Source organism: Salmo trutta, chromosome 22 (assembly GCF_901001165.1).
Source record: "Salmo trutta chromosome 22, fSalTru1.1, whole genome shotgun sequence".
Classification (NCBI taxonomy): Eukaryota; Metazoa; Chordata; class Actinopteri; order Salmoniformes; family Salmonidae; genus Salmo; species Salmo trutta.
Window position 1 is genome coordinate 11805573 of NC_042978.1, and position 16424 is coordinate 11821996.

The following is a 16424-nucleotide window of genomic DNA, read 5'->3' on the forward strand; positions in this document are numbered from 1 at the left end:
CAGAACATAATACAACTTTATTGTCCAACAGGAGATAGACAGGATAAATTGGCTTCATCTCAGAAAGGTGCCCCCATCAAGGTGACCTGATTGTGTGGAGACCTCATGAGGCGAGGGCAAGCAGCGAACCACAACGGAGCGAAAGACAGGAGGGCACAGAGTTCACCTGAAGGGGTTTGGTTGAGGTGGGCAGTGTGCCAATGGTAGGAGGCGCTATTTTGGTGGTTGAATATAGAGGGGAGTTCGTCTAATATATTCTTTTGTTTTATGGGGTGAACCAAGCGGTTCTTCTGATAATATGTAAAACAGTGGTCCATAGGAAGTATTAATTTGAGTGCAAATTTCTTTGACTTTATACTATTGGGAAATAGACAGGCAGTTCTCTCTTGTAAAATTGATTCAGAGACATTCCCTGGTTAAATCAATCTCATTTCACTTGGACCTGGACAAAATTGTGTTTGAAAATGATATAGATGAAAGTACATTTTAAATCATGCTTTGAAATGTTTAAATCTTCTGGTCAATTTAAATAAAAACCGACACTCTTTACCCTGAATTGGCTAGACAAGATCTTTCAAAATTGGCCAGACTAGACAGTCAATTTCATTCCAGCTATTTCAGGGACTGAGATATGACTTCAAAGAAAATAATTTGTGTTTGAAAAATCTCTAGTCCTTTTTTATTAAACAGAACCTCTTCTGGGAGTGGGAAGTAAAACCCTTCATTTTGATATAAAACCATCTTCAGTTAATTCCACGCATTATTAGTTCCTTCATCTAATCCCTGGTGCACATGACAGGACTAAAACCAGATTAGGTTCTATACACACACACACGAGATGTCTAGAGCCCCCATGTGGCACAAATCTCCAACTACATCTGACACAAACCACCAAGGGCCAAATCCTAATTATTGCGCAAATCTCCCATTGACATCAATGCACAATTTACATGAAAATATGAGCAAAAGCGTCCAAATAGGATTCAAAGTAAAAAGTCACACCTCTCAACCGTAAGGTCCTCAAGAAGCTTTATTTTCTTGACACGCGTTTGAATATAAAAAGACACATGAAAAACGTGGTTCCTACTTACAGGTAGGAAACAATGATGGCATGATCACAGCCTTTCCAAATGGTGATGTGTGCAATACAACTGCATCGATATCCAATACTTCATCATATTGGATATGGAATCTGTCCTTCGTGATATCTGCTAGGAGGCAGCAGTGCTGTGCAATCTACTGTCCAAACTCCAAAGGCTGATCTAGAGTCAGGGTTTGCCGTGGCCATGGGCTTGTCAGAGTCAATAGTTGTCCGTTGACTGATCTCAGGACAGTGTGGAGAGAATCCTTCTCCAGAGGCCTCCGCACAGGCAGTTCTTGATCCAGCGTTGCTCCCACTGCTTCATTGCGTTGGTCTTGTTGGGCGAGCGGAGCATGGTCACACAGCCACACCTGAGATGGAGAGAGAGGAAGAAAGAGAGAGAGAAATAGGGAGAGAGAGAGTGAATAAATATTGAAAAAGGCTGAAAAAGCAGGGTCGGGAAAAGACAATCTTCAAATTGTTGCTTGCTTTGGACCAACAAAAAGGTTCTTAAAGTGTAAAGTTACATGTAGAGGGATATGCTGATGTTATGATATCATGTTAAGGTAGAAATACGGGAAAGATGCAAGTGCTAGGGAGTGGGTGAAAGAGCAAGTGGTGTCTGACCGGGTGCAGGCTTTGCTCTCCTCTGTGGGGCAGACTCCCATGTGGAGACAACGTAGATTATCCATCCTCTGGGCCCCTGGGCTCCTGGAAACACACATTTTAGCAAATGGGCTGTTACTTTTTCAACTTTATAGCAGGCTGAGCTTCATCTGACCTTTGACCCCAAATAGTGATCCAATGACAACTGTGAATTTAGATTTTTCGCCGCAACATAGTACAGTGCTACTGCCTTGGTCACTTGAGCACTATCCCCAATTGTAACCCTAAAAAGTCTACCAGGTACCCTAAAAAAAACTTTTCTAAATGCCAGCTAGCCTGCTCCTGTGGGTCTCACCTAGAGAAGATCTCCACCTGGGCGGTGGAGTTGAGACCCGGAAGGCTGTAGGGCTTGCCAAACTGCAGCCGCAGCGGTTGCTTGCCCTGCAGCTTGCAGATGATGCCGTCGTTGACGGGCAGCCAGTCCATGCTGGGCACCAGCAGCTGGCTGGGCAGCAGGCAGCACTCGTCTATCAGCGGCTCATCAGGCTCCTGGGGGTGGCCTTCGTCCCGAGCTGGAGACATACATGGGTGAAGGACAGGCACACATACAGTGAGGTCCAAAAATATTTGGACAGCAACACGTTTTGTTTTGGCTCTGTACTCCAGCACTTTGGATTTAAAATGATACAATGACTATGAGGTTAATGTGCAGAAGGTTAGCTTTCATTTGAGGGCATTGTTATCTATATCGTGTGAACCATTTGACCAAGTAGTGAGTAGTATTTGGTCCCATATTCCTAGCACGCAATGACTACATCAAGCTTGTGACGAGTGAGTGAGAAATGATGATGAGTGAGAAAGTTAGAGGCACAAAGATCATATCAAGACATGCTAACCTCTCACCATTACCAATAACAGGGGAGGTTAGCATTTTATATCATACCCCCAAGACATGCTAACCTCTCACCATTACCAATAACAGGGGAGGTTAGCATTTTATATCATACCCCCAAGACATGCTAACCTCTCACCATTACCAATAACAGGGGAGGTTAGCATTTTTTGGGGGGGGTTGGTATGATATTTATAACTTTCTCACTCATCATTATTCACAATTCATTATTGAGCCATCTATTTGGCACAAAATAATCGGAAACAAAGAAAACTGCAAATGCATCCAACAAATTTGTAGTCACAAGCTTGATGTAGTCATTGCATGCTACTTTTGACAACTTTAATACACATATGTGAATTTGTCCAAATACTTTTGGATATTGGGCAGGGCTCTCCAACCCAGTTCCTGGATGACTACTAGGGCTGGGCAATATGGCCTAAAAATCATAACTAGATTTTTTTTTGTAATGTTCTCTAAATAAGCTAGTTAAATTAAATAAAATACACTGCATTTTAAACAGTCAGCAATAATCAAATGAATTCAGGGCTTGTGAAATGACACCTAGGCCAAATATAACCCTTCAACAAGCATAAGACCCACTAATAATGACATTATTTTATCATTTTTACAATAATCACTGATCTGGTTTTCATGTCTGTCTCTTTTGTTTACAAATGTAACCACAATCATGCACAATGCACATTCACTAATAATGTCCAACTTCTTGTAGCAGGCATTATAGAAAATGAACAGACCTCATAAACAACCTCTCAAGCACAAGCCCACATGCTACCGAGTAGCCAGTTAATCTTTCTATTTAAAGTCTAGCCAACTTGGATCTATTTGTTAGCTAACAAGGCAGAACAGTCGAATTGTTATGAACACACCCCTCTGTCCTTCTCCAACTGTTTGAACAGCACACTAGCCTGTCCACTTTGTTCAGATGTTGAAATCAAGTGGCCTACCTTATTTCTCAGAATAAGAACGAGTTGCCAAATCCTTATATAACTGTATTTTATGCTCATTGCACTTTTGTAAAACGCAGACTAGATGGCTAGTATTACAGTCTGTGGTTAAAATCCTACTAGTAGTATGTGGTACCGCAATGCCGCACACAACAGAAACTGAACATTCATTTTCCAGAATCAATGTTCATTGTAGCCCTTGATCATGGATGAAGGAGTCTTCTGTAGGGAGGAGTTTTGTTAAGAGCCTAGACGCTCAATATGAACATTAACGCGTCGCTTGCGGTACGGTTTTGGAAGCAATGTTTTAAAATTGAAGTAAAACTAAAGGTTAAATTGATACACACCTTGATAGGGTTAGGGTTCCCACACGGCCATATCTCCATGTTATAGCGCTTGCTTACGGAAGACGAGAGACGAGCACCTGGGTTAATTAGCCACCTAGCTGCTCCGAACACCCGTGTGCAAGCATAACTCGGGAAGTCTAGTTTTGTCGGTTGCAGCCACCCATGTCTGTACGGATCAAAAACTTCTACAGTAAGTGTGTGTTTTTTATTTGAAGGATTCTTTCTGGCTGATGAAAGAGAAGGGCCATATGTTTCGAAAGCCAGAAAAAAAACCCTTGAATGAGTAGGTGTTCTAAAACTTTTGACCGGTAGTGTACACCCCATGCATCCACATAGTCAGCTACGCATGTTCGCCCCATCCTTACAGCAGAGCCAGAGCTTGGTGAGCAGGCGGAAGAGGAGCGACATGCTGTCCTGGTTGTCCGAGGTGGCCGTGTAGATGGGCAGGCAGCCAGGCTTCAGCAGGCCCCAGATCCGGATCATCACCATCATTTCACGCAGCATGCCCAGGGACGAGCCGTCGCGCAGGAACCCAAAGCCGGGACGCACGATGGAGCCCTGAGAGAGGACACGGGTTAATACAGACAGACGGATAGAGACAGACAGCACAGACACACACTCTATACTGGCACCAACTCTACCATTCGATAGAACGCTACATTCTTTCAATGCAACATCATATCATTAATATCAAATGTGGTAAGCATGGGTTTCTGGAGCGTTGCACAATTTTTCAGCACGTTGTGAAAAGGCCTACACCGATAGCTCGAGTTAATGGAAATGTAGGAGTAAATCCACACACAAATGGTGGTGCACTGGAGACCCACCTGATTGGGTAGGTTAGCCATCAGATAGAGCACGAAGTCTCCCACCCATTGGATGAGCTGCTGCAGAGACTGGAGCGGGGGGCCGTCCAGCACAAACTCCTCTGTCTTCAGGTTGATCATCACCTTATCGATATCTACGGAGAGGGGGAAGGTCAATCTCCACCAGAATCACGGACGTCTTGAAATAAAACGGCCCATAATTGTAGGTACTAGCTAGCAGATAGGAGGGCCAGCAACACAGCCTTATGCCTACAGAATCGGTCTGGTCAACAATAACAACAGGTCACTATGTACAACTCAAGCTCGGTTACAAACTGAAAAGAGTTCCAGCCTTATATTAAAGCTGCATTTTGTAACTTTTTGGGTCGAACAGACCAAATTCACATAGAACATATCTACCGCGTCATTTCTATGTGTGCCATTTCTATGCTTCCCATTCTTAAATGTAGTTTTTGCTTCTTTTACTTCTGGTTTTGTACACCAGCTTCAAAACAGCTGAAAATACAATATTTTTGGTTATTGAAAAGATATTTCACAGCAGTTTAGATGGTACAATGATTCTCTACACTATACATTGGTTGAAATATTCTAATTTTAGCAACCAGGAAATTCCTGCATATTGCACCTTTAAGTGAAATTGGTGTCCGAAGTAGGATCCGTCTATTCATTGATTATACAGGTATAATGGTAGTGATGCTAGTCCTCCCACCAGTGTCAGTATTTTTGGCGCATATCTCTGCCAGCCTATCCCCGGGGCTCTTGTCTGGCGTGTTGAGGACGTGGGGCCTCAGCAGGGACTTGAGGGTGGCGCTAATGGCGATAAGGAGGAGCTTGGCGTGGAAGTCGCAGGCTCGCGCCGCCGTAGCCGCCGACAGCTTACAGAGAGAGGCCTTCACTGCGACGATGCGTGTCGAGAGCACCTACCACAGACAGACAGACACACACACACACACACACACAGAGTATATTATAAAAACAAACAATTCCATCCCTTCATTGTCACACATTTCAGTTTGTCAAACCTAATGCCCTGCAGTGGGGATCCCTGGGTTGTGTTTTGAAATGTCAACTAACACCCAAATTTGTCCGATAAGAACATACACTACATGACCAAAAGTACGTGGACAGTATGTGCTCGTCAAACATCTCATTCCAAACTCAAGGGCATTAATATGGAATTGGTCCCCCCTTTGCAGCTATAACAGCCTCCACTGTTCTGGGAAGGCTTTCCACTAGATGTTGGAATATTGCTGCGGGGAGTTTCTTCCATTCAGCCACAAAGGCATTAGTGAGGTCAGGCACTGATGTTTGGTGATTAGGCCTGTCTCGGGGTAGAGGGCAGGGCTCTGTGCAGGCCAGTCAAGTTCTTCCACACTGATCTCGAAAAACCATTTCTGTATGGACCTCACTTTGTGCATGGGGGTATTGTCATGCTGAAACAGGAATGGGCCTTCCCAAAACTGTTGCAACAAAGTTGGAAGCACAGAAATAATGTCATTGTATGCCGTAGCGTTAAGATTTCCCCCAAACCATGAAAAACAGCCCCAGATCATTATTCCTAATCCACCAAACTTTACATTTGGTACTATGCATTCGGGCAGGTAGTGTTCTCCTGGCATCCGCCAAACCCAGATTAGTCCGTCAGACTGCCAGATGGTGAAGCGTGATTCATAACTGCAGAGAACACATTTCCACTGCTCCAGAGTACAATGGCGGTGAGCTTTACACCACCCCAGCCAACGCATGGCATTGCGCATGGTGTTCTTAGGCTTGTGTGTGGCTGCTCGGCCATGGAAAACCATTTCATGAAGCTCCCGACGAACAGTTCACGTGCTGAAGTTGCTTCCAGAGACAGTTTGGAACTCGGTAGTGAGTGTTGCAACTGACAGATGATTTTTACTCACTATGAGTTACAACACTCAGCGGTCCTACCACTTCGTAGCTGAGCAGTTGTTGCTCCTAGACATTTCCACTTCACAATAACAGCACTTATAGTTGACCGGGGCAGCTCTAGCAGGGCAGAAATTTGACTAACTGACTTGTTGTTAAAACCTGTTGTGGATAGGGGGCAGTATTTTCATGGCCGGATAAAAAAACGTACCCGATTTAACCTGGTTACTACTCTTGCCCAGAAACTAGAATATGCATATAATGAATAGATTTGGATAGAAAACACTCTAAAGTTTCTAAAACTGTTTGAATGGTGTCTGTGAGTATAACAGAACTCATATGGCAGGCAAAACCCTGAGAAGATTCCATGCAGGAAGTGGCCTGTCTGACAATTTGTAGTTTTTCTGTTGCATCTCTATTGAAAATACAGCATCTGTGCTGTTACGTGACACTTTCTAAGGCTTCTATTGGCTCTCTAAAGCCTTCAGAAAGCGGAATGACGCATCTCCTGTCTCTCTGGGCAGATAACAGGAGCAGAGTTTGTAAGTGGTCTGCCTGGGGACAGTGAGACTGGAGATGCGTGTTCACGAGACCTCGCCATTTTATTATTTTCCTCTTTGAATGAATACAACGTTGTCCGGTTGAAATATTATCGCTATTTTACGAGAAAAATAGCATAAAAATTGATTTTAAACAGCGTTTGACATGCTTCTAAGTACGGTAATGGAATATTTCGATTTTTTTTGTCACGAAATACGCTCGCACGTTACCCTTCGGATAGTGACCTGAACGCACGAACAAAACGGAGGTATTTGGATATAAACTATGGATTATTTGGAACCAAAACAACATTTGTTGTTGAAGTAGAAGTCCTGGGAGTGCATTCTGACGAAGAACAGCAAAGGTAATCCAATTTTTCTAATAGTAATTCTGAGTTTAGGTTGCCCCGACGTTGGCGGGTGTCTGAATAGCTACATTTACATTTTACATTTTAGTCATTTAGCAGACGCTCTTATCCAGAGCGACTTACAGTAGTGAATGCATACATTTCATTTCATACATTTTTTTTTTCTGTGCTGGCCCCCCGTGGGAATCGAACCCACAACCCTGGCATTGCAAACACCATGCTCTACCAACTGAGCTACAGGGAAGGCTAGCCTGTGATGGCTGAGCTATGTACTCAGAATATGTGCTTTCGCCGAAAAGCTGTTTTAAAATCTGACATAGCGTTTGCATAAAGGAGTTCTGTATCTATAATTCTTAAAATAATTGTTATGTATTTTGTCAACGTTTATCATGAGTAATTTAGTACATTCACCGGAAGTTTTCGGTGGGTATGCTAGTTCTGAACATCTCATGCTAATGTAAAAAGCTGGTTTTTGATATAAATATGAACTTGATTGAACAAAACATGCATGTATTGTATAACATAATGTCCTAGGAGTGTCATCTGATGAAGATCATCAAAGGTTAGTGCTGCATTTAGCTGTGGTTTTGTTTTTTGTGACATATATGCTTGCTTTGAAAATGGCTGTGTGATTATTTTTGGCTGGGTACTCTCCTGACATAACCTAATGTTTTGCTTTCACTGTAAAGCCTTTTTGAAATCGGACAACGTGGTTGGATTAACGAGAGTCTTATCTTTCAAATGGTGTAAAATAGTCATATGTTTGAGAAATTGAAGTTATAGCATTTTTAAGGTTTTGTATTTCGCGCCACGCTCTACCATTGGATATTTGGCGAGGCGTTCCGCTAGCGGAACATCTGTCCTCAAGAGGTTTTAAGGTGGCATCCTATGACGGTGCCACGTTGAAAGTCACTGAGCTCTTCAGTAAGGCCATTCTATTGCCAATGTTAGTCTCTGGAGATTGCATGGCTGTGTGCTCGATTTTATACACCTGTCAGCAACGGGTGTGGCTGAAATAGCCGAATCGACTAATTTGAAGGAGTGTCCACATAATTTTGTATATTTAGTGTATATTTCAATTTCCCGTTGCATAACATTTCACTACGGCGTTCCCTACTGAACACGACCCTGGTCCACCTACCTGCTGCAGGGCTTGGTTCTGTCTCATGTACTCTTCATGAAGCTTCTCCACCAGGTTATGGACCATGCCGGGCTGCACGTGGAGCAGCACATCCCACCAGTCGTAGCCTGTCACCATGCAGTACTCCAGCAGGAACAGCAGGTGGCGCAGCAGTGTGTTCATGTCCAACATCTGGCCCATGGAGGGAGACACACGGATCATGTGCAGCTGAGGAGGGGGAAAGAGCCAAAGCGGAGATCAAAAATTTGCCTGGAGTTTTTTTGTTGCTGTTCATATCTGGGGGCTCGCCTGATTACCAGAATTAAGGACAGGGATATGGATAGCTTATTGGTGCTAGAGAGGATAAAGTTATTCAAGTTTTTATTTTGCCTTTAGACCCCACACTGCTGTAAGCTTTAACGCCAGTTGCTGGTTGACATTCAAGGGACATTGAAGGTACAAATACAATATTTAGCCTTTTTTTTAAAAATTTTAAACATGAGCCATCTAAGCAATACTATCATCTACCGAGATAAAAGGGTGATACGGTAGTGTGTGGGACATTTTAAGGTCCCTGCATAGTCAACGGATCTGAACGCATTGACGCGCTCCAACTAGCTAACTCGTGCTACCGTCTCTCACTTTGCCGTGGTTGTCCACTCCGGCCAGGGCCAGCGAGGTCCAGGAGAACTGCAGGGCCTTGAAGTGGACGGTGTGGCCGCCGGCACGCTGCCGCTTGATGGCCGGCTCTTCCCCGGGCCGCTGGGAGGAGCCCGAGGAGGAGCCGTAGAACACGCCCATAGTGTGGAGGGACAGCCGGTGGAGGATCTGGATGCTGCCATCGTGGAAGGCTAGGGCCAGGCCTGGGAGGGACCACCACACAGAATCACATCAAATGTAATTAACTTTATTGATCTTCAGAGGTGGACATTGACACCAGCGGTACACACAGACAGGGGCAACACAGTGAGTGTATAACATTACACACTTTCTCTGCCATTATACTTCAATCTGTCTTGATACAACTATGTTGTGTGGGACACATTCAATGTAGCTCCCACTTCCCGACCATGTTTCTTGAGCGTAGAATGACTTCTTCTTTGGTGGGTTTAATAGTACCGCAAATCAACATTCTGGAAAGGAGTATGCTGCCACCCGAAGTAATCAAGAGTAGATATGGAGAGTCAATGATGGGTTATTGGGCACTTACCGAGGCCTGGGCAGAACTTTGTGTCCGATGCCACCTTTAAGTCAGGGTTGGAGATGGAGATGGGCAGCTTGGGCAGAGCAACGGCCGACACGCGGTCCAGGTCATTGGTGGCTGAGAGGATGCGCCATTTCAAGATCATCGGCTGTTTCTCACCCACTGTGGGGATGGAGAGGAGAAAGGGTGAGTAAGGGTTGTGTCTGTGTCTTTATGGGGGCACCTCAATTGTGGAATCATTAACTGGTCTCCTTTCCTTAAACTGTATTGATCTGAAAACACAATGGAGGATTCCTAAAGAGAATTTACTGTCAACTGTTCAGCTCTTTAAAGAAAGTGGACGATTGGAAACAACTTTAAACTATTGAGATACCCCCTATAGCTATACTTATATTTTCCATTAGAGTTGTTCCTGGTTTTTGTTGTTCTCCTCCTTACCTACTGGTGAGCGATGCTGGAATATGTTATTAACAGGGAGGCCTTCTTTTCGCAGTGACCAGCACTCTACGATGCTGCCCGTCTGACTGGAGGCACACAACAGCACCTAAAAGAGTATTAATATCATAGTCACACACACACACACACACACACACACACACACCTCAGTCAACTGGTTAACACTCCCTGCAATTTAACAGGACTTTGTATCATTCATTAAAAGTAGGGCTGTGACGGTATTGGATTTTTGGATGTTGGTTATTGGTCAGCCAAATGACTGCGTTCACCATAACAACTTTTCGAATAGCAAAGAGATAAAGACATTTTCAAATATTATAATAAATTCCAAAGACGCACATTTCCTACTCCTGACTGCATGTGCTGCTGCTGCAGGGAGGGGGGCATTGTATAGGCAACCAAAGACTCGTTAGCTACAACACCTGGCTCGTTTCAGCAAGGAGCAACAAAGTTTCATCACGATGTAGAGTCCAAGTTACTGTAGAGTCCATGTTACTGCAGAAACGGACTCAAACGCACCAATGTCCGGCTGTCCTGTCTTCAGTCAGCGGTTTTTTTTTTTTTACGGTTATGACTGTTATTTTATTTTCATGATGGTCTTCATTCATAACCGTCCATCACACGGTTATACGGTAATTGTGCCAGCCTTAATTAAAAGTATGCTCTACACTGTTTGAATACATAAACTCAGAAAAAAAGAAACGTCCTCTCACTGTCAACTGCGTTTATTTTAAGCAAACTTAACATGTGTAAATATTCGTATGAACATAACAAGATTCAACAACTGAGACATAAACTGAACAAGTTCCACAGACATGTGACTAACAGAAATGGAAAAATGTGTCCCTGAACAAGGAGGGGGGGGTCAAAATCAAAAGTAACAGTCAGTATCTGGTGTGGCCACCAGCTGCATTAAGTATTGCAGTGCATCTCCTCCTCATGGACTGCACCAGATTTGCCAGTTCTTGCTGTGAGATGTTACCCCACTCTTCCACCAAGGCACCTGCAAGTTCCCGGACATTTCTGGGAGAAATGGCCCTAGCCCTCAGCCTCCGATCCAACAGGTCCCAGACGTGCTGGCAGAACATTGACATTCCTGTCTTGCAGGAAATCCCGCACAGAATGAGCAGTATGGCTGGTGGCATTGTCATGCTGGAGGGCCATGTCAGGTAGCCTGCAGGAAGGGTACCACATGAAGGAGGAGGATGTCTTCCCCGTAACGCACAGCATTGTGATTGCCTGCAATGACAACAAGCTCAGTCCGATGATGCTGTGACACACCGCCCCAGACCATGACGGACCCTCCACTTCCAAATCGATCCCGCTCCAGAGTACAGGCCTCGGTGTAACGCTCATTCCTTCGACGATAAACGCGAATCCGACCATCACCCCTGGTGAGACAATACCGCGACTCGTCAGTGAAGAGCACTTTTTGCCAGTCCTGTCTGGTCCAGCGACGGTGGGTTTGTGCCCATAGGCGACGGTGTTGCCGGTGATGTCTGGTGAGGACCTGCCTTACAACAGGCCTACAAGCCCTTAGTCCAGCCTCTCTCAGCCTATTGCGGAGTCTGAGCACTGATGGAGGGATTGTGTGTTCCTGGTGTAACTCGGGCAGTTGTTGTTGCCATCCTGTACCTGTCCCGCAGGTATGATGTTTGGATGTACCGATCCTGTGCAGGTGTTGTTACACGTGGTCTGCCACTGCGAGGACGATCAGCTGTCCGTCCTGTCTCCCTGTAGCGCTGTCTTAGGCGTCTCACAGTACGGACATTGCAATTTATTGCCCTGGCCACATCTGCAGTCCTCATGTCTCCTTGCAGCATGCTTAAGGCACGTTCACGCAGATGAGCATGGACCCTGGCATCTTTCTTTTGGTGTTTTTCAGTCAGTAGAAAGGCCTCTTTAGTGTCCTAAGTTTTCATAACTGTGACCTTAATTGCCTACCGTCTGTAAGCTGTTAGTGTCTTAACAACCATTCCACTGGTGCATGTTCATTAATTGTTTATGGTTCATTGAACAAGCATGGGAAACAGTGTTTAAACCCTTTACAATGAAGATCTGTGAAGTTATTTGGATTTATACAAATTATCTTTGAAAGACAGGGTCCTGAAAAAGGGAGGTTTCTTTTTTTGCTGAGTTTATGTTGTACTGGTAAGTGATAAAGATGGAAAGAACTCCAAATAAAGGACACTTGGAAAGACAACGTGTTCACAGTGTGTGTCTCTCACCTGCTCTGAGTTCTCCCTGGTGAGGAACTTGAGGTGTGTGACGGCCGGGTACTTGTCCCTCCTGACCGGGTCTGTGGTGCAGCGCATAAAGAGCGAGGGCAGCAGCTCCGTGTCGATGCGACACTTCTCGTTGACCACGCTCACGCACACCTTGAGTAAGGATCACGATAATGGCATTGCAATAATAGTACTACTTGATAAATTACATTGGAGTAAAACTTGATATTATCGTGCATTAAACCCTCTTTACAAGAAAAGAAAATGCATTAGCATTTGTACAGTGCCGCTTGCCAGACTTATCAGAGACACGACAACTGGCTAGCACTTCTGCTGTTAGCCAGTAATGTTAAAAGATTATGTTGTAATATCATTGCTAGCTAATACCTTGTAGAACTGCACAGGTGAGGAGCTACTGCCGTCCGTTGCCGCCACCACGATGTTGCCCCCGCCGGTGAAGGCGATGTCGGCCAGGGCAACACGGCCCCTCAGGCGACACAGGCTCTCGCTGGCTGTCAGCAGCTGACCGTTGGGCTTCAGCAAGGACACCGTGACCAGGCCGCTCACAGTCACTGCCAGCCAACCTTCCATGGGCTTACCCCCGAACAGTGTGAGAGACGGCGAGAACTTGACCCGTGAAAACTTCTCCCCAAAGTTGGTGGAGCCCGACTGGGTGGGGGAAGGTTGGAGGAGAGGTAGAGAGAGAGTGGGTAGTAGCACATTTCAACAAACTAAGTGGCAAATTACAGATATGTCTGTATATGCTTGTTATATGCAGTGCTACACAGCCATTTTACAGCACCCCTGCCAAATAATGGCATATACAGTACTGGCAGATCTCAAGTGCTTTAACCCCTTAAACTCGTGGGAATTAGCCTATACAGGACTAAATTGAAATGTTTCTTACAGAAGAAATATGGAAAGCATATGCATAACCATTGTAGAAATTAAAAAGGGAACAATTAGGAGATTATGGGAAAAGAATAGACTAAAGGTGAGGACACAACAGTTCACCTGACACAAGACTGAATCCAAACATTACACTGTTGATTTTATGTGCATTTTACATTTACTGTACTTTTTGCAGCATTTGTTCATAACGAAATCTGAAAATACTCTGGATACATTCAGTAACATAATAAGAATATTCTTGGAAAATTTGGAGTAGGTGCAACACAAGGCAAAAAAAGGTCTAACTGGTGTTTCCAAGTGGCCACACATCTTCAAAGTGTGCACAGTTCCTAAGTCATTTTTATGCATTTTTATGACTCAAAGAAGAGTCTTCAACTATAAGGTGCATTTTTTTATCTCTCCTAACTTTAAGTTGTTTTGACGTGAACCCAGCCCTGCATTCCCGCCTTTACACAATTACTGTTGTTGCTTACGCAATCCAAAAACGGTCCATTATAAATCGCAATCTGGGTCAGGTGGGCATCATTTGAAAGTTTTCTCTATTGTCAACATGACTAGCTAAATGATAAAATACAATTTTACAGTGTTAGGCTTCATACGGCAATTCAGAGAAGCAGATCGTAATTTTGGCGCGCGTAGAATGGAGTCATGAGTGCATTCTGATGTGTGGTCCGCGGCAAATTTTCTTCAACATACAACAAACAGGCTCATTCTGTTCAGAACAACGTAGGGTGTAAAGCCATGTCATCTTGTAACTGTACATCAAACATTGTGTTCATAAACATTGACACTGTGTATTACATAGGTTTTATGATATGGAAATGAGAAGTGGACATATGGACTCACAGGTGTTTGGCTTGCTTGTATTTATTATAATCCTCAATGTATCATCTTTCAAAATACATTGAGTCCTCGTAATTTACAGCTTCCCTCACTCAGACAAAACATTTGCAGAAGTTGCCCAATTAGCGCGAGGAATGGGGGCAACTTCTTGTCAAGTGCAGTGCTCATGTTCAGAACGGCTATCAGTCAAAACCCATACAGAGCTGTGAAGCGGAGACCCTGAGCTCTGACATCATGTATAGCATGTTACTGTACAGCCACTGCGTTCCAATTTAGCCGCTTATCAGTGTCTAAATCTGCCATTTTCAACCAGTATACAGGTACGAGTGTAAAGGGTTTCATTTTTTTTAATTAAACCTTTATTTAACTAGGCAAGTCAGTTAAGAACAAATTCTTATTTACAATGACGGCCTAGGAACAGTGGGTTAACTGCCTTGTTCAGGGACAGAACAACAGATGTTTACCTTGTCAGCTCGGGGATTCGATCTAGCAACCTTTCAGTTACTGGCCCAATGCTCTTAAACGTGTCTATAAAATACTGACAAAGTAATAAATCATAAGGTCCACACAGACAGTTGAGAAGAGCTGGTAGACACTGTGAATATGAGAATAAGCTGGTTCATTACCATCTCCACATGCAGAGCCAGCTTGACTCCATTATGCAGCCAGGACAGAGCTACGATAGGGTCTCCGTCCACTGCACTCCCTAGTGAAGTCTCCCAGCTGTTCACCAGGTGATCTGCCATCGCCCAGCACTTGATCTGCCCGTCTCCATCAGCAGACAGCAATCTGGAACCTGGAACACACAAAGACACATGAACGGATGCAACCTTTAAACTCAATACACCAGGGACACTTCCTGGCATTCCACATTAGTCTATCTAAATGACTTAAATGTCTATCTGGACTGATAGGGCAGTTGCACTTTTAAAGGAATAATCCACTCAAACTACTTTTCAATAACTTGCCACATCATCATGATTATGTGGCAATTTGCTTTTTGAAAGACCTATATCTTGAAAACCTCATTGTTGAATCCAAACATTTTGGGACTGTATCAACAGTGGACTAATTAAAAATAATAATAATAAAAAATATATATATATATATATATATATATATAATATATATATATAGTTTGAGTGGATTATTCTTTTTAAGGGTGGATTTGGTGTTACTACTATGTTGACCCACCTGATTGGTCCCACTCCAGACAGGATATGACCTCGGCATGTCCAGAGTAAATGGAGTACACATCCCATGGGTGCTCTGTGTCAATGATGTGGACCATATGACTGACTTCTGAAATAAAGCAAATTGATGCAGTGCATGTTCTGCTAATCAAGTCACTAGGTGTTGAATTACATATGCAAAATGATATCCGTTTATAGGATCAAAACTGATACGGGCAATGGGATTTGCTTGATTTGCACAACAACATCAACACTGTCAGAAGATCAGTACCAAAAGCACAGCTGTGTACCTTTCTCATCTTCCTCGTTTTTTAGGTCTGTGGTAAAGGCAACTAGGTTCCTGCAGGACCAGGCACACACCAGTGGGATGGATGGACAGTGGTTGCTCTTGGGTCTCTTCTCCCACTCACAAACATAGGCCACTTCCATCATTCAGCCATACACTTGTCCACTGATTGAGCATGTGTTTTCAGTCCTTGTCCAATCAGAGAAATTGATGTTTAATCAGTCCCTTTGCATGGCTTCATTGGGCTAGACTTTGCAGATATAACACACGCAAGAGACATAATTCTAGCTAGCTGCATGTCAAATTTGCTTGTATCACCTTTGCAATCGTATTCTTCTAACATCGTCACTTATTAGTTCGTTAGGTTACTTAGTTAGCTAACCGTTATATGCTCATGTAGGTTGCTTTTGATAAGAGCGTCTGCTAAATAACTCAAATGTAAATATATGTTGTAATAAAGATTACTAGCTAATATGCATTAGCTGCTAGCTAGATGCTTGCATAAACTAGCTGGTTTATAGAAATAATTATCCTGATTAGCAAGCTAGCATTAGCTAGATAGCATATAGCAATGGTAAAATGTAGAGAACCTGACCATGAAGCGACTACGTTAGACGAACTTATAATAAAATAGTAATAATCTAGCTAAATGTACATCTCTTATTCA

At 43.7% G+C, this 16424-nt stretch overlaps 1 protein-coding gene across 5 annotated transcripts in view; it reads right to left on the reverse strand.

The window, feature by feature from the left end:
• LOC115158087 (mediator of RNA polymerase II transcription subunit 16-like) overlaps nucleotides 1-16424 on the reverse strand; it is a 16931-nt gene continuing 507 nt past the window's right edge. For 2 of the 5 annotated variants that reach the window (XM_029706601.1, XM_029706600.1), the window contains exons 2-16: nucleotides 15762-15946; nucleotides 15473-15580; nucleotides 14905-15074; nucleotides 12911-13192; nucleotides 12527-12676; nucleotides 10281-10386; nucleotides 9849-10004; nucleotides 9281-9501; nucleotides 8660-8866; nucleotides 5431-5641; nucleotides 4722-4855; nucleotides 4260-4452; nucleotides 2043-2259; nucleotides 1709-1792; nucleotides 1326-1452 (exon numbers count right to left, since the gene is read on the reverse strand). In XM_029706601.1, the coding sequence (XP_029562461.1) occupies nucleotides 1326-1452; nucleotides 1709-1792; nucleotides 2043-2259; nucleotides 4260-4452; nucleotides 4722-4855; nucleotides 5431-5641; nucleotides 8660-8866; nucleotides 9281-9501; nucleotides 9849-10004; nucleotides 10281-10386; nucleotides 12527-12676; nucleotides 12911-13192; nucleotides 14905-15074; nucleotides 15473-15580; nucleotides 15762-15903 (2508 nt within the window). In that variant the 5' untranslated portion in view covers nucleotides 15904-15946. Of the gene's footprint in view, nucleotides 1453-1708; nucleotides 1793-2042; nucleotides 2260-4259; nucleotides 4453-4721; nucleotides 4856-5430; nucleotides 5642-8659; nucleotides 8867-9280; nucleotides 9502-9848; nucleotides 10005-10280; nucleotides 10387-12526; nucleotides 12677-12910; nucleotides 13193-14904; nucleotides 15075-15472; nucleotides 15581-15761; nucleotides 15947-16075; nucleotides 16420-16424 lie in introns of those variants that run through there. The other 3 variants (XM_029706602.1, XM_029706604.1, XM_029706603.1) reach the window with 3 other exon arrangements.